Source organism: Aptenodytes patagonicus, chromosome 7, assembly GCF_965638725.1.
Source record: "Aptenodytes patagonicus chromosome 7, bAptPat1.pri.cur, whole genome shotgun sequence".
In the NCBI taxonomy this organism is placed as follows: domain Eukaryota; kingdom Metazoa; phylum Chordata; class Aves; order Sphenisciformes; family Spheniscidae; genus Aptenodytes; species Aptenodytes patagonicus.
Window position 1 is genome coordinate 8091986 of NC_134955.1, and position 26763 is coordinate 8118748.

Below are 26763 nucleotides of genomic sequence, written 5' to 3' on the forward strand. Positions count from 1 at the left end.
AGAAGAGATCCAGATAAAAAGTGATATATTTCACCTATGACTATTCATTTCTTAACCCATAGAGGATGAGCATAAGGCATCTGCAGCTCAGTACTAATGACCAAGGGAGGAAGTACAAAGGTTACTGCCTAATCAATTTTTCCTCATGTCGTCTGGAGTAGTGTCCTACAAGGCTTAACTGCGCAAACTTGGTTGCACTGAATCATAACATCTGAAGACAAAAATCTCTTCTGTCTAAAAGGAATGGAAAGATGGATGGCAGAGAAACGGAAGGAAAAGTCTGAGTGCTTTATCGACCCAACTGATGTCCTATGAATGGTAAGCAATAAAAATTTATTGAGAAATAGAAAAGTTCTTTCTTACCCTTATCGCTGCTCCCCCCCATTGTTAATGCCACAGAAAAATGCAAAATTCCCTTAAACCACGTATTTAAAAATCTTGCAATTTTATTTGCATATAAAGGCCGCTAGATATAATATCACAATAAATTTAAAGAAACAACTGCTTTTCTAAATTCCATTAACAAGGTAACATAAAACAGAACAAAGCTCAATAGCATTTACAGGTAGAACAGAAATAACTATCTGCAACAATATTTTGTGCTAGCGAGATTGCATTTACACACAGTGCAAAATAAGAAAAAGGAAATAAAAAGACAAGAAGAATATTTAAATATAAAGGACAACTAAGCCTTATTTTAGTTAGGCTTGATTGTATCCATTTGACTCTATACATGCCTGAACTACGACAAAGATTTAACTCGGGCTCTTGAAGGCCTTGAGCACTTGGAAAATGTGTCACATCCTTCATAATTTAGATGTGCTGTACAGCATAATTTTGCAGATGCTATACTGGCAATATTAAATCCTAGCTTAGTTATAATGCACAAAAAATACATATATATATAAATTCATATTTAAAAGGAGTCCGCATTTACATTTTTTTTTTTACTGCATGAAATACCTGCTCTTTGCAGCTTTCACCCCCAGTCTTTTAAAGCTAAAATAATTTAAAAACAAACAATAAAAGGTAGATATCACATACAGGCTGTGGCTATCTATATCAGTCTTCAACGTATAAAGAAGGCAGAGACAAACAACTGAGAAGTCTGTTTTCCCCTTGCTGCATTCTACTGTTAATAGCAACAAGTTTCAGTACATGCACACATATCAAGAGGTAAATGGACCCCAAAATATTGTTTGTGCTACTAAAAAAATCTGATATGAACGGAGATGAAAAGCTAACATTTAGACCTAGGGAAAAAGAAGACACTTAAAAAACCCCGACAATAACATAAGTTGTGCAAATTTGGGTGTTTTTAAATGCTGCCTATTTTTTAGCTTATAATATAATATTAAAATAAGGTCTCTCACTTATTAAAAGAAAGCTTGGCTGTCCTTTTGAGAACACTATAACAATTTACAATGGCAAATTTATTGAAAAACAAAATTCATTTTACAAATTCACAATGCTTTATCAATTTAAAATGAATGCTGCATTTCCAAAAAGCACAACCTGTAACTTTTCTTCTTGTTTCTTTTGTACCAGCAATTTACAAAAACAAACAAAACCCCCCAAACCCACCCCAAAACAAAACCCCCACGGTTCTTCCAAATTCTCCCCCCCCCCCCCAATTTTGAAATAAACATGTAACAGATTGTAAGTTTTATAATTAGAAAATGGCAGTTTATAGACCTTCCCCAGTTCCAAATGTGCAGTAGTGCTTCATGATCCTTGAGGGGTTGGAAGGTCAAATATAATTGGAGGGTTGGTTGGTTGAAAGCTGACTGTACATGTTGAAGCATTGATGTACGTTGTGTAACCGTCTGTCATAATGCCATAACCTGTAGGGAAAATGTGTCACACTTACTGTAATATAAACAAACGATACTGCCCGTGGACAGCGGCACTGAAAGCTTGTTGTGGGATCAATGCTTTGGAATGAAATTAAATTAATCCCTTCAAAATGATACAAGCTCTTGAAAGCTGCCACAAAGGCTTGATTGAAAAAAAATACAATGTGCTGTATTTGAAATAAGAACCCATGCTTTTGTTTTATGTACAAACTTCCCCCCCCCATGGAAAATCCTCTGTTGCAATTGGATACAGCAGAAACAGAGACAAAACCACATACGTACTTCTAGTTACTTAGCGAGCTGTAGTTTGCATGCCTGTAATGTTTGTCATAAGAAAAAGACCAATCAGGAGCAAAAGATTTAGAAGTAACTTTGGTTTCACCTACGAAACCCCCTCTCTGGGCAATGAACTGAACCCAGTAAGCTTTCCCCATGCTAGCCCTTATCATCCAGTTCCTCATCATAGGACTGCCAAGCTGGTGTTCACGCTGGCTTGTGAGACCTCAAAAACTCATTAGCAGGTTAAAAATACACATACATACATATATATTTTTTATATTTTTTTTTCCCCATACACACACACATATATATGTGATCTACCAGTGAAAATCATGACTAAGGAAAGGAATCTCCTGCTATATACACAGCAGAGCACTGGAGGTCAATGGATGATCTCTAGCTTAAGCAGAAAATTGAGGTGAAGGTTAAACAGATGACTGCTTTTCATTACAAAGGGATCTTGATAACTCGTTCCCAAATAAAAAAGCAAGAAGGGAATATTAATCACAGGTTTTTCAGCACGTCAAGGACTTGACTCCTCAGTAACACTGTGGCATCAGTTTCAGTGAGAACGCTGAAGGCTGTTCTCAACGTTCTGAACATCTGGCCAGCGATGCTCTTGTTCAGAGTGCATCTGAGGAACCAGCAGCAATGCTGTTTCTCTGCTGGCCTCTATCTTCTGTCCCACTTGCTGCACAGGAATAGGACGTAACAGAGGGTTGTGCACTCTAGTAATTTTGGGCAAGCGGAGCAAACTATAGCAACCCATGAATTGAGTCACACCTGAGCCTTCATTCAGCAAATGCGATGTGAGAAAACGAATGATAACAAAAATACAGAGACACTGAGAAGGCAGAAGCTCTCCTCTTACAGACATTCTCTCAAGGATAATGAGATCGGGGCTCCAGTTCCACCAGTGCAAAAGGTGAGAGAAAGCCTTGCCATTGTTTTCAGCTGACATCGACAAAAAGCTAACAAAGCAGCTAGAAAAAAATCTAGGGAGAATTTGGCACCAAATGTACTTTGGAAAAAAAAAAAAAAAAAATCAGAGTTTCATGGAGGAAGAGAACTTCCCATCACTAACCCACAGGGGAAAAATGTTTTTCTTTTAAACCATTATGATACAGTACAGATCGCTGCTGTCTGAAAGCTAAGATAAATACAGCTACCCACAGTGTCTATCAGAAAGAATAATCACTTCAGAATTGCTGCACTGTCCACCTGTATTACTTTATTTAGACTGGCAATTTTGATTTAGATCAACTCATGGTGGGAAAAACCTTGTTGGCGGTTGTTCTTGTTTATCAACCAGGAAAAAAACCCCGCATCACCAAAATGTGTGTATAGCCTCCACTGATTTAATGGAATGTGGTGCACGTTCATCTCAGCTGGAGTTGGATGAGAACTAATTGCACTGTAAGATAATGCTCTTAACACTTGACTATTCCTTTCTGTACTAAAACAAGCTGTTCTTATGTCTTCTGCATAAGTACTAAACAGGATTTTAACTTTTTTGTTAGTATTCTTGTAAGAATGTATTTGAACAGTCACTTTTAATATGTGCTACCACCTTTCCCATGAGATTTAAATGTAAGGTGCTGCACGTGGTTCCTTGGTGCTTTCTCATAGTAATGATCTTGTATATTAAAATACCTTCCTTCCTCTCCCATTACTTAACACTATTACAACTAGAAGTTTCATCATCCAATGTGCCTACAAAAGCTTTAGACAATTTACATGTTTTAGCTGAAAGTCTTGCTGTATTCACTTATTCTTAATATGCAAGGATTAATACTATATAAAATATCCGATCTTTTCCTAGGTCCATTCAAAGACTGCTATTCATGCCACTATACTTAGGGTCATGTCAATATTTCCATTATAAATTCTTTATTTACAGATACCAGGCATAAAACTTATTGCATGAAGTCACAAGGGCTTCAGAAAAACCAACAACACTAGTTGAGAGCGCTCTCCTTTTTTATTTTTCTTTTATGAAGTCCTCCAAATATTTAAGCCTATAGAGAACCTAATTAGAGTCAATGGAGAAACCTCCAGGGGGGGACAATATAAAGCATTTAATGTGTAATTTTGAGTTCTAGGGTCACAGTCTTACACTCTCTCTCAGGCAGAACTCCTAGTGTTTGTCTCTCAGCCACATAAGAGCTACAAAATTGTATTAAATGTTTAAGTATCTCCAAAACGGATTTAATCTCTCAGTCTCTTCCACTGCCACAAACTGAGCTTATTGTTTCTGAAGCTTCACACTCTGCCTGATGTGGTACTGACAGTGGGGAAATACTGCTTCTAAAATATGAGACTGCTGGAAGGTAACATACACAGTACAAACTGTATTACAGGATGCTTCTAGAAATGTATGCGAAGTGAGTTCTGGCAATCTCTCCCCCTGATGACTGAGTCAAGATGCCCTCCTTTCTGATTTTCCTTATACGCTGAGGGAGGTGAGCTGAGACAGAAAGTTGTCTTTGATTTTCTTTTTTCTCTAGCACCTTTCTTGTCTTCTGTGCTTGGAATAATGGGGATAATCTTCCCCACACTTGCAAGCCAAAATGAATCTCATCTGTTTCTCTAACCAAGTTTGTCAAAATTTGAATTCTTTCAAATAACCTGTATAGAACAACCTTTGCACAGTGAAAGATGTAGGTGGCTAAATGTAGCACACGTTCCTGAAACAGACTGTTTTAGTTCTGACATAAATTCACAAAGTGCTGTGCATGCAATCGCTCCCCTCAATTCCCTGCCTACTTTAGTCCAATATGCCATTATCCATCCTTTGCAATATGCCATCAAAATGCGCTTCTTTGAAACCAGCCTGAGATCGAAGAGGGGAATAGCACTGCTCCTTACCTTCATGAATCCCACCAAAGACATGGAGTTTGGGCCTTACTCGCCTCTGCACCGTGTTCAACAGTTCCACACAACCCACTCTCTGCAGCTCCTTTGGAACCCAGTCTCGAAAACCTGAAGGCAGAATGCAATCAATACTATTAATTTTCTCTATTCAGGTAAGGTTTCACGTAGTCTTTCAGGAAGTCATAATTCACGGAAGGTTTATTACATTATCTGTAGTCATAACCTCTCCATTAAAGCACACAATGGCTTTTAAGAAATGCTTCACTGTCACTTTGTCTTCTTTAAGATTTCCTCCCCTCCATCTGCATTAATATTTTTCTGGACGTGATTTGTTTTTTTAAACTATACGTTTAAACTCATCTTCCACCTTAAAACCCTGGGACATTTATTCCCGGCACTGCTGGAGATTTTTCTTCCCTTTCCCCTGACTCTTACAGCAGTCAGCTTCCCAAGCCAGCTAGGTGGTTACTCCAGAAATTAAATACCTCAGGGAGATCAGCTGATCTACGACCTGGTACCTCGTGCCACCCCAAAGACTTAAAATACAGTCTCCCACAGCTGCCAGAGGACCACTGTCTGCAAATGTTAGGTTACTTCTGAGTCCCCGGTCACCAACAACAAGCAATGTAGCAAAATAGCTTCCAACAAGCTAGTGCTAACTGACTACGTTGCCACTCAGTCCTACGGATAATATGGGAAAATGCACAAAACTTGACATCGGTTATTACGGAAGTCTGCTGCCTGGACTAGCACTGATGAGGATCAGCAGGGCAAGATGAATGAGGAGGAGGAAAAGGGAAATCAGGAGCCACATCCAACTGTAGCACTGTTCTACTAATTTTATAGTAATTACACCCTGTGCCAAGTTTATCCCAGGTAGTAAAAACATGTTGTGACATGAACTTGACTGAATTTTGGAGAGAAGAGTCCAGTTACAGCTCTACCTCCCTTAATATTTACATAATTTTAAAAGCAGCATTTTGTCAATATTATCATGCAGGCTGAGACCTAGACCCCCTCCTTTTGGGCACAGTACTAACACCTAATCTGTGCCTGTAGTTAAAATACGGTGCCAACCTTTTGAAACGGAACTTCATTATCTCCATCAAAACCAAAATTTAAATACGCTTACTCAATTAAAGCGCTCATTAGTGTCTGCAGCATCACAGTATTTCTATATGAACCCAATTCAGAGCAGATGGATTAGCAACCCATTTAAAACAGCACCCATGAAACATGATAAACATGCTTGTGGGGGTTTTTTGCTTCTTTGGGAAAACAAACAGATTAAAAGAGTGCTATTCAAAGCGTTGGTTTTCAATATCCGGTGCGCTCCACCGTCAGTGGATGGTGTATCGCTGCTTTATCAAAGCAGCACGCTGGTACCTCTAGTAAGATTAAAGAGAATTTGCAGGTAGTCTTAGAACATTCTCTAAGTAGTATTAAAAGAGTAACCAGGATATAAAAGGAGCCGTAAGTACATTACTGGTCAAAAACTTTCTGGACTTTTTTTTTTTTTCCTTAGCTCCGCTTAGATTGCTGACTTTTAACTTAATTGTGGTACAAAACATAAGCATGCATTAATTCCTGACTCCACGGTCACTGAGAAGCTCTATGAGAGCACTGAGCCAGCCTGGTAGCACTTAAATGCTGTTTTATAATAGCACCTTGCAATTCTGGGAAGTTTTTTTTAATATTCGCTACCATCTCAAAAATCAGTGATTTTGTGTGATCATGTCATGATCTGACCCCTTGGATTTCAAGGGCTTACTAAAACCGTGACAAAAATCACAGTCTACTAACAATAATGGTAATGAAGAAGAGGCTGACACACTTTCTTATCCTGATAATCCATATTTATAAAAGGCAGGTGCTCAGTTGTTGTAAAACCAACTGAAATATTTACAATATGGTCCTAGACTGGTTGCCACATGTGTCTTAAAGAAAAGCAGTAAATAATATGCAATACTATCTTGTGGGGTACAGGACAGGGAAAAAATAGTGGGAATTTTCAAATGGTTTTAGTGTGGGCTTTAATGACTTTAGATATGCCAAAACTGAGTACTCCTGCCTCTGCTGAATGATCATCTTAAGTCTTTCTGAGGCCATCAGAACTTAGTTTAGAACTCAGAATTAAAATGGGGATCAGTGAATTACTCACATTCACAAGGCAAACAAAATTTAACTAAATGAAAAACTTAACTACTTAATGAAAAAACGAATTACGCATTCATAATTTGTGCTCACCTGTTATTAGTTCGAGTAAGGAACAGTTATCTGAGAACATAATTTTATTCCTTCACAAATTTGCTATAAGCCAATTAATATCTTTAAAACGACTGTTAACATATTCTAAGTTTACAAGGACATTATCAAGGAGAATATGTGACTACATACTCCTGAACTCTTGACTGCGTACTCTAAAACCTTAAGGAAACATGTCATTGTAGTGGAAAAATGTTTTGAAAGTTTTAGTCAATCTCTGAAAAATCATATGAGATTGGAAACCATTTGTCAGATGAATATTGTTCTTAAATAAAGTATCAAACTATAATGGCTACGGAGTCACCTATTTCATCTTCCCTAGCTTAACAAAAAATTTTGGTTTTTATTAAGAGAACACCTGGAAGCTGAACAGACCTGCTAAGCCTAGTCATCACTTAATACTTCTTCCAAAAAGGCTTTTTAATTCATAGTTTTGAGTTAGGGTACGATTACAGTACAGCCTATAGCATTATTAATTTTGCTTACTTTGAAAGTAAAATTCTCACGCAAAAAAACCACACACAGCTTTTGTTTCACTTACCAAGGGGAGGTCCATGTGTCATTAGTATATCAATTCCCTCAGGAATAAGGTTCCACTTGTCTAGCAAAGACTGACCTCTGGGTAGGTTAAAGCCCCATCCATTAAACCACGGTGTCCTTTGGGGGAAAGTAAGATTAACTGCATCAGCGTAAAATAAAAATCTCTTCCCTTCTCCAATTTTTCTGAATTAAAACAATTTCTGTGCTTCAGAGATTACTTGCAGACAGCCTTTTTAAAGGGGATGCCTCTAAAACAAACTGGTTCAAATACATACATACACTAATCTATACGTTTGAGTTTAGATTAATATCCTATGCTCTTTTCGTACTTCAAGAGTATTCAGCCCTGGGGGAGTTTACTCACTAGAGAGGAAGGGAAAAAAGTTAAAATAACAGAGTCTAAATCTAAAACTTTCTTTCAAAGTTCGGGGATGTTCAAACTTAAGAACTCCTTCCTTATGTTACCTACCAAATAAAGCAAAAATCTCAGAAGGTTTTTGGAGGCAAGAGTCAATTTCTCACAGCACAAGGCAGCTAGTGGGTAACAGCTCAACAGGAAGGCTGTATGATGCTGCAGTTATAAGCACTGTCTGTACTATGGTATTTCACTAAACTCAAACTTGCTCCTTTTAGCTCTTTTAATATCAGAACATTGTCACATAACTTGGCTTTGAACTTCTGAGCCTCCTAGAGGTCTTGATCACACAATGTTTAGCCTCACAGTGACTTTTTCAATAGATCTTATAATTTAAAATTAATTTTAGTATTTCTTAAGGAAAACGGAGATCCTCAGTCTCCACCATCATAGCATAGCGTTGTTCTGAGACACTGGTTTATCCATCAACCCAGGCACGTAGTAATGAAAAGCAGACCTTCCAGAAGTACTTTTTCAATGTATAATGGCCAAATTGAATCATTTTGATGCAGGTATATTATAATAAAGCCCTTCCTTATCAGGTAGGTACACAGAGCAATTGTTCTGAAGAGACACTCTAATATTTACACCTGTTACTAACAACTTTTTACACAGCTGTTAGTATTGTACTAATTTTAAAGAGTTTTAATATCACACATCCATGTGTGTGTTTCCTAGAGCTCAGGCAACAGATTTAGACTGGGTTGCTTCATTTTGTAGGTAGGATACTCCTGTCCTAGTCCTAGTCATTTGGGGGCATCTTTCTGAGAGTTCAAGCTACTCCTGCAGTCTTCTGTGTACCGCAGTTCTGAAAATAAAAAATAAAAATCGGGGGGGAAAAAACAACCACAGACCAACCTTAAAGAAAAGCATACCTGTTAAAAAGAGAGAGATCAGTAAGTCCTACATAATTTCATTATGTAATCTGCCTCCTGCACCCTCTAAATTATGCATTTTTCAGCCTCAAATACGCATTTAAGTGGAAATATCCTGCTGAGATTAATTACAAAAAATAAAAATTAGAGATGTAAAGTATTTTGTTTTCCAGAGACAATAATTTGACCAATGAAGACTATACCCAGTTATAGGTATGGTCTTAATTCCCGACAATGGGCAGTATGGGAAAACAGCAGGCGCTGCTAATATAGGAGCAGGAAGGTCACTGGTGCCTTAGCAACAAATAATAGACATATGCCATGTAGTCCTACTGAACTAATACTTATACTACACACACAGAGGAACTGGTTCAACCTAGCAGACTTCCTGGACGCTGGATGAACGCTAACAAAAGATGGGAAAATTAGATGCTAGTTAAACATTTTATGTGAGCTATGGGTTCCTCACGTGCATAGCAATGAGACTTCATCTCTCGCTGCTGGCTTACTCTGCACCCACTGAAACACTTAAAAAGTTCATATGTTGTAAAGTAAGGTCAGCATACCTCACAGGAGGTTTGTACGCAACTGAATTAAAACTGAAGCATGTGTCTCAGCTTTAACTAAATCACAAGTGTTTCTGCTTCTCTATGTTTGACCTTTCTGAAACACAAATCTAAATTTCCTTTCCTAGAATGCTCCTAGGTTTTAACGTATCAAGATTACCGTAACCTTCAGGGCTGCAGTTGAAAGTTAAAACACTGTTTGGCTAAACATTCAGCTGCTTAAAAAAACAAACACACAGCGAGTAGGTTGAACTTTTCACTGTCAATTAATGATTCTTTCCGCACTTGCATTTCTCCTGCAGATAATACTGTAGTTATTACACCATAGTTAAACCTGAAATGTGAAACCGCATCTGTGATCTCTCTGGAGCTCTTTGGAGACTACAGCCACAGAAAAACCTGGACTTGTCTGCAGGTTTTTTATTTTATTTTCTTCTGAAGCACTGGGGGAGGAGGAGGAGGAGGAGGGGAACCTGAGCTCCAATATATTCTTCATTCACCAGCCTCTGCAATTAGCTGTGACTAACAGGCACCACATGGGAATCCACTTGTAAGAAAACTTTCAAGAAACCTTCCCCATTATGCAGCATGTGCACAAAAAAGACGGACAAGTACTTCTTTAATATACTAAGTATTTTCATACGAAATTAATAAATCGGGGAGAAGAGAGGGCATGACTGGAAGAACACCTGGATTACAGATTTAGGTTTCAGACATTTAAAACACGAACGTGTACTGCATATTCAATGAGAGTACGGTGCCCTGACTAGGCAAACCGAGAGTTTGTCCCTGAGGTGGTTCAGGCCTCGCCAGAAAGCCAAAAGGAGACAGGACATGTTCAGAACACCACCAGTAAGAAAAAATGGCTTTATGGCACAGATTCAGGTTTAGATGAGATCACAAGGAAGGTCATCCGATGTTTGCACTACACTGTGTTGCAGTGCAGACAAAATGGAGTTGATGTACTGTGAATCCCGTGAGAGGACTGATGAATAGCTGTTTACCCCCAGCAAACTTTAAATGTGTGCGGGAAACACAAAGCCTGCACTGTAGGTAGGTAGGATCCTATCAAGGGATATCGGACAGGGATATTTCACTCCTATTAGTGCCCTGTTCTGTATACATAGGAGTTAAATAGATTCGCTCTCAACTTCTAAATAATTTAGAGGGAAAAAAACCTGTGCATGTAGTTAAAAGCCTTCTGCAACATCTTCTTGAGCTGATTACTTACTGGGAGAAACCACCTCATATCTAGGAAGAAGTGTCTATAATGAACTTTGCAACTTACCACAGGTGGGTGCAGCCAATCAGGTGCAAATAATTACTAAAGGCTACTTAGTCATTAGTAACCATATTTAAAGTCTGACATATTTTTCTTTCCTATGAAGTTCTAAGTAAAATATTTCCATTAACTCCTAAAAACTTTAATAGTATACTTCATTTTTAAGTAGCTGGCAAGAAGAGAAAGCAATCAGCTGTTGAATAATGCCACAAGGGAGACGTAGACATAAAAACCACAGGGATTAGTAATGAGAGATTACAAATGATTTTGTCATTTTACGTTTGACGGACCAGAACACTTCCTCATACCCGATGCACGGTGTGATGTGGGTCCCGCTTGCCCCGCGTGTCAGCCCGCATCCAGGAGAACCTAATTGAGCCTCTGCTCGTCAGAACCACGCCGCACTTCACAGCACCCTTCACGTGCCGTCAAACCATCACAATAATTCTTGATCCCCGGCTCACCTGACAGCTCAGCCCTCCCCTGACTGCAAACCTTCCTTATCATTTAGGGATAACAGTTATGCTGGCACCAGATGTGACACAGGCAATATCCTCATGAAAGGCAGGCACCTGGCCCATCATTACTCTCTTCAGTTCTTCATTTCTACACAGGAATCCCCACAGATCCCCCTCCACCTGGCATTTTGGAAGTTACATTTTCTGCAATTAAAAGAATGCTTATGCAGTAGGCTGCGTATTATCTTCACACCTTGTGCTGCAAGAGATGCAGACATCACTTGACATAATACCAAGGAGGGGATCTTAAGCTTCGTGACAAGATCCACCATCCTTTTGCAGGTGCACTGGGAGAACCCCCTGACAAGACACACAAATCCATCTGCTTTTAACAGCAGAGAGCTGCCTCTTCAGCAGGTGGTTGGATCTCCCTTATCCCAAGTAACTTTGTATGGTTTTACTATTTTACTATTACATTAAAAAAAAAAAAAAAAAAAAAAGAGCACAGTGATGGAGCATTATTTTGTGACACAAAATCACAACCGCTCCTTGGTGTGTACACCTCAGAAGCAACACCGTCACACGGGGAAACAGGAGACACAAGGCCATGGGCAAGTTCACCCAGGTGATACAGGAATTTCAACTCCTTCTGGAACTTAACATTTTTAAAGGATGTTATCTCCTACTACCTACTTTCATCTCTTTTTCTGGCTCATGAATTTAATTACCTGATTCTCAGAGTTCAACAACTCAAAGGGTAAATGTACAATGAGACCTTCCTTTTACCTCCACCAGTAAATCCATTTATTTCAAGTTACTTCTAAACAGGATTAGAAAAAATAATCTCGTGCTTTTTTTAATCCCGTGTATTCATTCATTTTTAAGGCTACCCAGTCTTTTAGGAACGCTTCAATTTCATCCTTAATCCAATGAGTAAAGTGCACAGGAGGCAAAAATCTCAGTCTGTTTCCTTCCACAGGACGACAGGCGAGGGGGTGTCTAAAAGGCATCGCCGCAGGAAGCACTTCTACACAACTAAAAACAATAATGAAATAGCTCTTTATTTTTGTCAGCATTCAAATTGAACACACAGACCTGGCTCACGAGGGAGAGAGTTCCATTAGCACGACAAAAACGGTGGGACAGGACACCGATATGCACTCCTAGACTTGTTTAGTTACAGGACTAGCCTACAGACGTATCCCCAAAGTATCCATTGCAGTCCTAGATCAAAGCTGCAGCAGTGCAGCAGACTAGCAGAGAACAAATGCAAAAGGGTAAAAAAAAAAAAAGTGGCCTTTGTGCACAGAAAAGAAAAGCCTTTCAATCCTCCTCCCTCTGCCCCAAACACCATGCACAAATGTTTGCCAGGGCAGAGCAGCACACACGTGCCCGTCTCCATTCAGTCAATGGACAGAGTGTGCCTAGTGGGAATACACAAAAAGGGATTGTAGCGTGGGGTGAGGGAGAAGGGGAAGGAGAGTGTGTGTAATCATGGAAACAAAAGGCTGAGTAGGGCAAGTGCACAATGTATTAAGGAAGCGCATTTTACAAGATAAGAGCTTCTATAAAGGCTCTGAAACTTGCCTTCGGTGCTACAAAAGCATTTTTTGGTTAAGCTCTTTCTTATAGTGAATATTCAAATGCCTTTTCATAACGTAACAACAACCAGGAAATCTTAAAGGCTAAATGATTTCCTAAATGTGCTCATTATATGTAATGTTGTGATATCAATAAAAGGCACAGTCTGGTGGCCTGAGCTGTATTTCACTCCCACCAGCATTCACCTGCTGTGTCTCAGTGCCCATTTAGAAAGCGAGGACAATAATACACAACCGAAAGAAGCATCATGGGATTTTGCTTACCCGGTATCTTTAAACAGCTGAAGCTCTCACAAAAGTGGGTTACCAGTACTGTGATTATGTTAGCTATGTTACTGTATGTATCTCCTTATTACTGACCCACACAGAAGTCGGGAAGTCTCTACAACATAGTTCTGCTATTTTTACAATGTTACAAAAACCTGAAGCCTCAACAGCTGCTGGTAATTTTTTTCGGTAGGTTTTCTCTCCCTTTCAACTCACATACTACAACCTCTGAACACTTGCTGGTTGTCTAAATGACAAAACATTTGAGAAACACAATCCCCACACATCCGCCATGTTTGGAGGGAAAGAGTCCACACAGTGTCTTTTCTCTACGAAGCAGTCCTCCACAATGAAAAGCTGCAGCAACCACCTCATCACCACAAGCTAGTGTGACCTGGTATACTCCTTGCACCAAGCTGTTCTCAATTTCTACCTCAGATTGTACAAACTGGTCAATGGAGGTTTTAGCTTAGACCCCTGTCAGACAGAGACCCGTGCTTGGATCTCTGAGTGGTAAGAAAGAAAAAGCTAGCACCTCAACTGCTGCCACTCAGCACGTTCCATGGATGTGCTGATCTGGACCAGATTACCGCCTAAAACAGGGACAGATACAGAACTAAGTGCAGCTTTAGCCATCCATACGGCTGGAAAACGGTACGTGAAAAGAATTCCCTTACGCATCTTGCGGTTCTTCCCTCTCCCACTCTCTGCACATCTCTGCCTTTGCTGCTTCCAGGCTGCCCCAACTTTTATTGACAGGTAACTGAGCTCTGGTCCCCAAATCTAAAGCCTACTACCTCTGTGGATACCTTTCAGTGTTTGGTTTCTCTGATGGCCTGTACCAACCACTGGCATCTTCTATCCTGTGTCTTGAACGGTTAGTGATGCGTTTTGGAGGAGGAACGTAAAACAGCTGCTCAGTTCATGTGTTTTGTGTTTACAATACCAGAGCACCACAGACAGCATTTAAGACCACAACTCATCTTCTGTGGGGAAGACGTATTTAAAAAAAAAAAGAAAACAGAAGGAAGTTGTGTAAAGAAACACATAAAAACATGCCAGGGTTCAAGAAACTTGAAGCCAAAGGAGCAGACAGGCAGGAGGTTCAAATGCCAGCAACGTCATGGAGGATCACAAGACACGGAGGACAGCAGGACACAGAGCACAGGGCTCCCTGAGGACAGAGGGAAAGAATATACAATGAAGCAGAGGAGAGGATGACACCAGGAAGCCAGTGGATACTGGAAAGGAGAGGAAGGCAGTAGATGAATTTTTAAAGTTTATGACTCAGACAACCTTTGCTTAAGTATCTGAATTGCTCATCAAAGAGGAAATTTCCTCCAAATCTTCTGAGGTTTTCCAATCCCTAACTGTATTGCAATTATTTTATTTAGGGCTTTACTTAATGAGATCTGGGAGATATTTTAATATCCCAAAAAAATGAAAATAATTCAAACTTGACTCAAGGGCTAATTTCATTCTACTTTTAAAAAGAACAGAATTACAAAGGCCTACTAATAGAAGCAAGTATTAGACCTTGCATATTTCTGTGCTGCATATGGTTGAGGATAGCTTGAAGGATAGACCTGGTCTAAGCTAGCACCAGCCTCAGCTGGGTCCATACAGTAAGTACACTGTGTTTCCCCACATGGCAATCGGAGCACTCTGGCAGCACCTCAGGCCTACGAAGTACCATGCTGGACTGATTTGCAGAACCTCTTCTCGTTCCAGAGTGGACACATTCTCCCCTTCTTTCCCATACTGCATCCCTCTGCAGGGTACATGCACCCTTGAAGTATAAAAGGATGCTGGAGGATTGAAAAGAGCTTGAACTCCTCAAACTGTTATGGCAGAATTTTGTGGTCTTTGTAGAAACATAGAGAATCATAAAATATCTATCTAGAGGAAGGAGTTCTTCGGCCCAGGACCTCACCACAACATAAACCGAATGTCTGTTCTGAGGGACAGGCCAGAGGGAAGAGGAAAGAAAAGGAAAAAAAGCAGCTGGCTGAAATTTTGGTTCAATTTTGCTCAACAACTATGCATGTTATAGAATGATGCTTGGATGTCTGGTTTCTTCTAGTAAACGTGATCGTAATACGCTAGTTGTATTACATCTTAAAATGATTTTCTACATGCCTCGTACTATCCATGCAGGAAGTGTAAACTGACAAAGCTTCCACCCCAGGTAGATCTGGAAGAGGGTTTTATTAGTAGCCCTGCTTCTGCAATGACAACACAAATTAAAGTAGAGCAAAAGCAAAAGGGAAGTCAAGACCTCTCCAACACACACATATTTGTACATATTTTTGATTCACCTGGGGAGTGTGTGTGCCTGTGACATGTAAAAAAACAAAATCTGTACAGATATAATTGCATCCTGTAGCCTCTGCTGAATACTTTATATATTTATAAAAGTAGCATTTTGAAAATACTAACTGAAGATGGCTACCTTTAAAAGAAGCAAGCTACATTTCAGTGAATTGTGAAACAAACGTTGCCAGAGATAAGGTAGTATAACAAATAAAGCACTCAAAAGTAGTTATGCCTGCCTGCCCTGTTGGTGAATTTGGTTCTTGCTCCTAAGAAACAGCCTCTAGAAATGTCATGTTTTTGAATGCTACTTAAAACAGAATTCTTTCGCATCGCTAGAGTCTCTGTAGTTCATCTGAAAGGCTATGCTGGTCAGAGAACATGATTGCTTATTCATTAATAAATGCTGAAGCCACAAACCAGAGGAATTAGATACATGTTTTTATGTAGTGTTTCAGCACCTTTACTTAACTTTACATCTGCACCCCGTACTGCTCTTAATGTATGTAACTTAATGACACCAGCATGAAAGGTGAGTCTTCCCCCAGAGGCTTAGTTTTGGCTGGGGACTCCCTAAGAGCCACCAAGCCAATGTACCAGTTCACTGCTGCCCAGAGGGGCCACAGCCTCCCCATACACCCGTCACCAGTCCTTGTACCAGCTCCAGCTCTTGCAGGCCCATCTATTTGAATCCTGACTAACGAACGAGGGAACTGAACTAGATGATGTCACTATTTCTACAAGCCATGGTGCAAAATCCAGCCACAGATGATGGAAGAGAAAGCAATAGCTGGGCTACCTGAAAGAAAGTTAACTTCGCTCAGTCTGTTGTTCTCTGAAGATAATCCTCTGAAAACAAAAGAGGCTTGCTGTTTTATGCTTACAGGAATACCTACTAGATATCACATCTATGTTTTGAGCCACCTTAGGAATGAAGCCCATCACCAGTACTTTTAATCTCTCACAGTAAAACTGTGGTTAGTATGCATCCAAAAAGGACTCTTGAGTTACAAAGTCTGTCAAACAGTGGGCTTACATCAGAGCCAAATTTAGCTCGTTTTTGCACTGCTTTAGAGCTTTCCATATAACACACTTCCATGCTCTAGCACATAGCATCAAGAAGAGAAGATTTTTGGTCTTTGTGCCCTTATGTTCCGCATGTCTGGGTTGCCCTTGCTTTTCCTGATCTAATTTCCAGAGTTAACAAACCAGTTTGTTGTTTCTGAAAAGTAAAAAACAACCAAAAAAGCCCACTATGCACAAACCCGCATCACAATCACAGGAACTTGAAGGCTTTCAAAACTCTTTTCAAGTACCTTACAAGTAGTAATTAATTTAGCCTCAGAACAGTCTAGATAGAGCACTGTTTATAGAGGTACTGTGTAGAACTAGATTGACTACACCAAGAATAAATTTGCCAGAATATGTGCCTAAGTGACTTGCTTAAAGTGAATCAGATGGTAGACACAGAATGCCACCCTCCATGATTTTCACTATTAGTCTTTAACAATAAGTCAATTATCCTTATCTACTCCAATGATATAAAATCAGACACTGAGATTGCCTATTGCCAGATGGTACTGTTTATCTATAAATACCATCACTATTTTTATTTATGTTTTGCTCAAAATGCTGCTTAGCATTCTTCAAGAAGAAACTGAAACTTTCCAGAACGCCTGGTAGGAAAACCAAACAAGGTTCACATGTATTAGTCTTCCATGCACACATAGCCCACAATATTTACTTGTAGAACTGGTAACATAATCTTCTGAAAATTTACAGAAAAGAATGGAAACAGTTAGTTATAATTAGGCCACAGGATGCTCCCAGCATTTCTTGCTTGTTTGAAGTCTGTGCTACCTTCCGTTTCAGCTTATTCTTGAAGCTGGATGTCAAGTCACTTACCCTCGCTAACCAGATGAAAACAGCCAAAACAGAATTTCCAGGGTCACAACACATGCTTATTTGGCATTTAGGTATAGTGTAAAATATCATGGCTGGACTTTAAGCAATAATACTGGTTTACTATTTAATTATAAGATTTAGAAAATGTCACTTATTTAAAAGATATGCAGATTTGCTTCATTTTCTTCATTTATTACAGCCTTTGCTTTGTGCAGAAATTTAACATCTGGCCTACTCAAAATTTCACCTTTACTGAAAACTGTGATCCTACTTTGGAGTCTACAGGAAGGGAAAGTTAGCAACTCCCGTCCAATCTTCATCCAAAACCACTGCTATAATTTGTCAAATTCTGTCAACCAAGAAACTAAAAAAAAAAAAAGTCATCTGGGGAAAGGGGTGATCATGGATCTCCAAATGCATATCATACCTCCTTCTCAGCTCAGGAAACCTCAGGAGACTTGTATGCAAAGTTCACACGTACAAAAATCCTATACCCAGTATTACATTCATACAACATGTGCATGTCTGTGTGTATATATACATATATGTATAAAAATACATTTATCCCCTGTTGCTCTGCCTGTGACAAGGAATCCAACAAATAACTTGAAGAAATGGTGCAATGCACTCCCTAAACCAATGAAACTCCAACTGCTGTAGCACTCAAGCATGACCCTAGTAATATAAGCTAACATTTTCAGGTTATTACCTGGAGGAACTGTCTTATGTATGAGCCAATTTAGCAAATCAATTAAAGTAATACAGTTACGTGATCAACAGATGAACACAACAACAACAAAAAAGACAGGAGACACTGAGGAAAAAAACCATGAGGGTCATAAAAGAAGCAGAAGCTGCTTAGAAGACTGTAGAGAGCATTCGGCATCACAGAGGTAAAAGGAGCATTATTTTAATTGAAAAGGATCTGTTTAAGCATGGGTCACTCACTTATTTTGGCTTCAAGATCATTAAACAAGGAGCTCAGATTACATGCAGGTCAATTTACACAACATTTACTTTTAGGCTCACCCACCTTCATGTTGTCCCTTCAAAGAGGTTTGTGGGAGATGCAGATTACCACAGACTAAATGAGAGTTAATTTGACTCTTCTGGTGAAAAAAACTAACATGAAAACTTTAATTAGAAACCAACGTAGTAGATTTTTTTACCTCAGTATCAGTGGCTCCACCTGATCAACAAAATGCTATTCATGCTCTTTCCAGTTCTCACCTTGATGGAGAGAGGATATTGACCCCCACATCTCTCCAAGGCAACATGCAACACCTAATTCCCCTCAAGAGATTGTTAATGGAAAGTAATTAAGTGCAAGCAAGCAGCAGCAAAAAAAGAGGTAGGGAAGATATCTTTCTCATCAACCACCAGGCAAAACTCCAGGTTTTATGAAAAGCCTGAGTTGCCTCCTAGTTGGATTGCAATGTAGTTCCAAAACCTCTGCGTAGCCAGCTGACCAAACTACTTCTCCTGGAACTGCAAAACACCAGCCCTAGTCAGGGGCACAGTCCAGTGAGCAACATGCTGGCACAATCAGATGTTTCTGGTGCTATGAATGCCATGCCATAGGTTCACAATTACATATTCATCCCTTGAGATCATATACACTCATATTTTTAAAAAATACACTTCCAAAGAAAAGTTGCAAGCTCATATTCCAAAGTTCTCACCTGAAGTAAATCTTTTACTGATGAGTTACAAGCCTATGAACTGGTGGTTTATAATAGAAAGGCAGACTGACATTTAAATAGAGTGGCACTAGAATAATGGCTTTATATTAGTATTTTATGGGAGGCTGAATAACCACAGAGTTAACATACTGTATTTTCTGGCAATAAAAAAAATTTGTTGAAAACAAAAGGTCATTTTATTTGATAATGTAAACGAATTAGATCTGTATTGTATGGTCAAGAGAGTAAAGGAAAGATTAATTCTTAGAGGAGAAGTCAATATATCAAGATGGCTAGGATTGGTTTGGTTTTAATTCTTTAACCATGTTGTAAAGCCTGCGGTTCATAACCCACAGCCTTATATTGCTGTACACTGTAGGCTTTAATACAGGCCCTGGACTTCAGTCTGATCTGATAAAAATCTGAAACTTGCAGTAGGCCATTATGTGGGCAAACTGTTCATTTTATATTCACCTCCTTGTCGTGTCAGTGCAGAGGTCATCTAAAGAGGGGGCCTAATTAATCAAACTGTCAGAGCCAATGAGGAGGAGCATGTTAATAGGACTTTTATTTCACCCAGGAAAGCAGTGGTCTGACAGGAACCAGAAAATATGGCCTTGATGTTGCTGTTTATTAGCAATGCTGAGATCAGTGGTAATAGGTGCCAAGCAGCCCATGTTTGATAAAGCGCTGAATGTCAAGAACCTGCACCAACTAGAAATTAGACTGACAAGAGGCAAGAATCTCAGCATATTGATAGCTACCAGAGAGCAGGTACGGTTTGGATGCGATCACAAAACCAGAACCTGCACAGGACACGTTCTCGTTTCTTCAAAAGTAAAGCAAAAAAAAACCCCCAAAACCCAACAACAAAACCCAACAACCAACCCCCAAACCACCCTCCCGCCCCAAAAGATCAAAACCCACCAGCTATTTTCCTGCACTTAAAGGTGAGGCTTTGCAGTATTTAACTCTTATTTGACATATATAGGCAAACAGTGGCACTAGCACAGAAAAGTCCTAAATTTGGTACAACAGTGCTGAACTTAAAGGATTGCCTTGATGGGATCCCATGGTGGTATAAGGCCAGCACACCGGTGTGGCCCTACATCTCTGTTATCCCTTGAGAGAACTGGCAGGATTGTAAATGGTCTAAGACTAGTTTAACAGCTGACACTAACTGATCCAGATCAATGCAGATCTGCACCAGATGAAGGAGGCATGGCATGGGTAGCAGTTAGGTCTGTGCACCTCTTGCCTGTGTTAGACTGGGCACTCAATGAGTTAAACCCTGGCCCCACAAAACACAATGCTAATGCTAAAATAAATGAGGTGAAGATTTCATTTCTCACCCAAAGCCTTTCCACAAAACTGATGTTCTTAACACAAAGTGCATGCCCATAGTAAAGAAGAAAACAAGCGTATCTAAAAGGGAGTGAGTGGGAGATAAGAGATGCTCACAGTTTTTGAAGGGCACTGGACTCATTTTAGCAGCAGCCATGGCATTTGCTGTGTGGGTGATATATGTAAAATTTTAAATTAATTATTTTAGTAATGCACCCCTACGTGATTTCTCAGTCTGCAATGTATTTTATACTTCAGGCCATAGTAGGCTTTATAATTAACTACTTTCTGAAGCCATTTTAATTAATTTTTTTTCCCCAACACCATTATTTCCAAATGAATAGAGAGCTAACATTAAATAGCCTTCTAAATAGAGAGCTGCAGGAATCTACTCTTGTAGGATAAAGCACTCAGAATCGCACCCCTAGCAATGCCCCCGGAAAGGTTTAAGCACAGAATGTAGCAGCCGAAAGGAAACGTGCTGCCAAAGGGGAACCTTGGACACTGACGGGGCATGCAAATCCCTGGCCGAGTCGAATTTTTCTTGGTGGAAGAGGAAAGCTGTTGTGTTTACGGCTGCTGCCATGGATCCAAATATCCTCATCCTGAATGATCTTTTTTTTTTCCTTCCCTGAGAATACTCCCATTGTCTGGATCTTCCTCTTAAAGCCAGTGATACTAAAACTGGAATCAAATGATGCAGAACTGAGTTCTGTGCCTCACTCGGGTGAGTCAGCCTCCCAGGCAGCCACGCTCCATCCCGGGGCTCGCAGCAGGGTGTCGGAAAGGCAGGAGCCCAGGGTAGCCTTGCCTTCTGCGCTGTGGACAGCTGTCCCTCATGAGTGGACTAGCACAATTCAATCTACAAAGACTAGAGAGACTTGCGGTAAGATGTTTATCTGTTACCCATCTTGACCGGAGTTTAGTTTGCTGAGCGCTAAAGTGTACAACGTTATTTTCTTTGGCAGCAAAACCACTTGGAAAACCTCCTGCCTCTCTCCTGAGCCTTCCCTGCTCCTCCATGCCACAGGCACCGCTCCCTTCTAGTGGTACTGGTGAGACTGAGATGGGATCACTGACATCACCCATGTTTAAAAAAAATTGGAAGATCTTTTCAATTGTTTGGTTTTACAGGATTTCAATCTTCAACAGCACAAATAAGGGACTGGAGAACGGCAGCACTGGGCTCAGGACGGGTTATTCAGGGCAGGAACTGCTTCTCTGATGGCAAAACTCACGTAAAGCTTTACCATCGAACTACAGCTTTAAAGATAACAATGCGCCCCTACCGTAAAAGAAACATATGAAGAATAATTAAGACACTCTTTCTTTCCTAATCTTCTGCTGTTGACAATGTCCTTTTGAATGGTTAAAATTCTATTTATTTCCCCTTATAGTTTCATACTTTCCAATTTAAACAACATAAGGCACGCCCCCTATACTTCACAGAAAATGTCAGATTGAGAATAAATGCAGAAAGCTAAAATGTGGTCCAACTGACTACCTTTTGGAGCTTTAGATGGCTGTTTTCACAGCTACAAGAAAACTAAACGTTGATGGGCAAAATCTTAATGGTTATGAGCCTCAGTTTTATATTTCTCAGTGGCAGCAGTGTTAAAAACATGTATTAAAGTCAGTTCACCATTAGCATGTGAAGTAACACAAAAATTTGGAATTATGTTGAGTATCTTTTTAAAAAGTATTGAAGAGGGTTTTTCTGCCATTGGCAATGTATTACTCAGCTATTAACACAGTAATTTACTAGTGTTAGGTTTTATTACCTAGATTGTACTATTAGTTTATTGGGGGGTGGTGGTGGTGTTAGGTTTGAATTTTTTATAATGTCACACCTTCATTTACTATCACTGTATAGTCAGAATATGACCAAGCAACTATTTCTTCAAAGGCTTTGTAAAAGTGTATTCTTTAAATTGCTTGCCTAACTTCACAGAGATATTGCTCTTATTTTGAAACAAAATAAAATCTGCACGTTAATCCCAATGACATTGCTATAGGAACCTTATTTACAGTATGATTAAAAAACAGTCCTTTCTTACAGCCTCATTAAATCTAAGCCTCATTTAACTACTAGGACATTTTTACAATGGATTTACTGACATACCGTGATAAATGTCTGTATAACATCCTTCAACAATAGCCCCGACTATAGCCATAACCACAATGTGTATAAACACTGCATCAGTTTTAACAATGCGCTGTCCTGAATAGTAGGAAGTGAAGTAACACTAAACACATTTTTACTAACCCCCACATCTCCAAACCTGTGTTTTGCTTTAGGTTTTTTCATTGGTTTCTATTTTGTTTTGGGGGGATGCTTTGTTTTGTCTTCTCAGTGGGAAAAGAAACATTCCCCTTAAAATTATGAGAATTAAGATGCTGAACGTTTTAAATATTACAAGGTCCCTTTGAAATTTTGACCTAAGCAGAAAGGTTTCCTGAAATTTGATTCTTTAGAGATAAAAAGGTTGGCAGCAGGATGAAAGCAGCCCTACCCTTTTTTCCATGTCAGAGAAATGAATGGAACGGCTTATGAATACATGTAACTCACCCATTCAGGAGCCACGCTGGTGCCTTATTTGTGCTGAAATATCACTGTTAAGTTACTGTGCAAAGCAAAATAACTGTTAGCCAGCATGAACTCGATCCAGAAGAACAATGAGGGCCAGAACAAGGTTTTTCAAGACTTAAACTTTTCAAACTTCAAGGTAATGCAAGGAATTAAAAGACGTTTCTGTGGGAATCACGCTTTCAAAACACCTTTATAAACGGTTAGCCATTGTAACTTACTCTTGCAAGGAACAGAGATCAGGAGTACCAGAATTGTATGACAAACTAAAACTGAACAGGCTCAACTGCTTTCCTGTTCATGGCTGGCCTCTGATTTAATTTCACATCAAATGATATCGCAAAGCTGGACATGGTAGACCTACAGTATTTTCACTGGAGACTAGAGTCTGACATTCTGTCTAAATGAAATTTCCCAGTTGTCCCAAGCACTTTTTATCTTATTTCCATGCTAGCAGTTTGAAATGTCACTATGTATTGCCACAATGACAGATGAGCAAAGGCACAAGAAAGCAACAGAGCTGGTTTCTCCAATGAACCATGCCTGGCAAATGTGAAAATTTACTTTTGCCCCTGGCTCCTGGTTCACTCCCAGGTATTGATGGTAACAGAGGTAAGCTCTGCAATGTGACTTCATGCAGGCTGAAATATAGAGCAGTGGTTAAGAAAACTTGGTGTGTATGTATGTACATACGTACATACGCACATTATTAAAAAACACCACCAAGAGCCACATCTTGCAAGTATTTTTTCTACTTTACCACCACAGGTTATCTCACTAAGGTTAATGAGAGACTGACAGCAATAAACCCCCTGTAATATAGAAGATTGAGCCATGTGGCCATAATACATATTTTGTGTGTATTAATAGACTGAGGCTTGGATGGTATCAATGAAAAAATAAATTAAAAAAACATCCTTCAGAAAACTTTTGTGTACAAGATGATGCCTCCTGCTCACTGGGATTTCAGAATCTGCGAAGACTTCCTTTCAGTGACAGTGGTGAGAAGACCATGCATTTATCATTACCCTAACTGATGTGAGTATTTCTATTAACTACAATGAATTGATCTAAGGACAGCTTCAAGATCAAACTCTGAATTTGGGTTTCTTTTTTCTAAATCTCTTTTTCTTCCTGTAATGAAATAATCACCTTCTGCCTTTAAAAGGCAACTTCTTCATATAGGCTTGCTCATGTCACAGAGCTGGTAACCACTAGAAGAAAAATAGATGGGTTTATATTACCAATTAACACCTAAATATTGCTTACTTTCTCTCTTCTGTTTGAGTAACTGCTCACTGTGACTAACACTCCTGTTTACCTCACCTCAATGAGATAGGAAGACTTGCCACTCACGGCAATGACTGAGCAATGCTAAAAAAGGAGCAGTGAGCATTTCTATGCAGCAACCGCCATCTAGAATCATAGAATCATTATTAAGGTTGGAAAAGACCTCTAAGATCATCGAGTCCAACCGTCAACCCAACACCACCATGCCCACTAAACCATGTCCTAAGCGCCACATCTACACGTCTTTTAAACACTTCCAGGGATGGGGACTCAACCACTTCCCTGGGCAGCCTGTTCCAATGTTTAACCACTCTTTCAGTAAAGAAACTTTTCCTCACATCCAATCTAAACCTCCCCTGCCGCAACTTGAGGCCATTTCCTCTCGTCCCATCGCTTGTTACTTGGGAGAAGAGACCGACACCCACCTCGCTACAACCTCCTTTCAGGTAGTTGTAGAGAGCGATGAGGTCTCCCCTCAGCCTCCTTTTCTCCAGGCTAAACAGTCCCAGTTCCCTCAGCCGCTCCTCATAAGACTTGTTCTCCAGACCCTTCACTGGCTTCGTTGCCCTTCTCTGGACACGCTCCAGCACCTCGACGTCCTTCTTGTAGTGAGGGGCCCAAAACTGAACACAGTATTCGAGGTGCGGCCTCACCAGTGCCGAGTACAGGGGCACGATCACTTCCCTACTCCTGCTGGCCACGCTATTTCTGATACATGTCTAGAAACATCCAGCACCCGTATCAATGTGTATGAAATGGTGGTCTCATTGAAATCAACGTTCAAAATTTCACCCATGATTTATTTTTCAATAAGTCATCTCTCGCTGTTCTGCTCTTTGATATTGCTTTGCTTCCGAGAGCGCAGAAGATATGAAAAGGTGCATTTCTATTAGCAACATCCACTGTAAAACTTCGCATTCTACCCTCTTTATAAGGCCCTGCTGCCATCCATTCTCTGATACAAGCTGTTATTCAGCCTCCACCTGCCTTTATCCTCGGAAGAAATCATTCTGACTACCACAATACCTTCTGTGTAAAAAAACCCCAGAGGTCATCATGGTCTCTCTTATAAGCGTTAGGAAATGAACTTTTGAGTAGTAGAGGTAAGGTAAAAATAGGGTTCTGCACCACATTTTGGCTAGATTCCCCTGAAGATGTAAATCTATACAACTATTTTCTTTAACAGTACACAACTGAGGCCCCAACTGATCAGAATCTTCCATGACTGAGATGATACAAGTGAGATATACCATATGTTGGGGATGTATTTTCAGAGCTCAGTAGTGGGATGCATCTGAAAACATTCCTCTTCCAGGGACACAGATTACCTATCTCCAGGAGACCCACAGCCCGAGCCATTTCCTTAGCTTACCATTCCTTTGCTACAGCTCGGAGAAAGAAAGGAGAAGGGAAGCAGAAGACTGCAGATGGTGACTTCAGTTTATTCAATACTCTAGTGGCTAAAAAACTTCCTCAGAAAGTCTCCTAAATGAGGAGGACGTGAACTAAATACTCTTTTAAAAACCAAACAAAAAACTAGAGGAATAGCCTCACCATCCCCTACAGGCAAGGCCAGTAAGTCTACGCATGCACACGCACACACACATACACATAATATATTCCATATATATTTTTTCATATATATATGAACAAGATATACCATATTACATGCTACACAATTATAATCAAGTCAAAAAAGTGCACAGAAAATGAGCATGATTTGGCATGTTAAAGTAGTTTGACATACTTGCATATCAAAACATACAACTCCTTATCAAACTCTGTTCATCAACTGTTAGAGCAGTTCAACTTCTGCCTGTAAATATGAATTTTTAAAAGGGAGAGCAGTATTTAACTTTCTGTTTCAATGTCTAATTGCTTAACTGCAACTTGTATTCAGATAGATGAATGAGCAAAATGTTTAAAATACAAGCTATTGCTGGCTGTCATCAGGAATGAGTTTTCCACAATGCTTAACATTTTTCAGTGTCTAAATCACTGTCACGATATCTTTACTGAAGTAAGTCTATCCCTGCTGTAGCTTTATTTCTTACAATGCATCAGGAACAAGTATGACCTGTTATAACTAGGTACAGTGAATGCAAGTCCATTAGTACTAGAGTCCTTGTCAGCTAAATTTAGCCATTCAAAAGTCAAATGTTTGGTACAAGCTAGTTTGCTGGGCTCCTCTATAGGCAACGGAGAGAGACAAGCCCTTGGCAAAGGGTAATTCAACTTGTCCACAAGCTGATATTTAAAGCAGCTGGGATGGATTGCAGGTGCTGCTTTCTATCCCCTTTAACTAAAAAGGGAGCTGAGGAACTCTTGCTTAGCTTAAACTCTCAGCTTTTAAATACAGAAAAA

General features: G+C 39.7%; 1 protein-coding gene across 2 annotated transcripts in view; it reads right to left on the reverse strand.

Annotated features, from left to right (window-relative positions):
* Positions 1 to 1640: 1640 nt before the first annotated feature.
* The window catches only part of MPPED2 (metallophosphoesterase domain containing 2), a 107827-nt gene continuing 82704 nt past the window's right edge, over positions 1641 to 26763 (reverse strand). For both annotated transcript variants that reach the window (XM_076343356.1, XM_076343357.1), the window contains exons 5-7: positions 7816 to 7931; positions 5004 to 5117; positions 1641 to 1844 (exon numbers count right to left, since the gene is read on the reverse strand). In XM_076343356.1, coding sequence (XP_076199471.1) covers positions 1726 to 1844; positions 5004 to 5117; positions 7816 to 7931 — 349 coding nt within the window. In that variant the 3' untranslated portion in view covers positions 1641 to 1725. The remainder of the gene's footprint in view (positions 1845 to 5003; positions 5118 to 7815; positions 7932 to 26763) is intronic.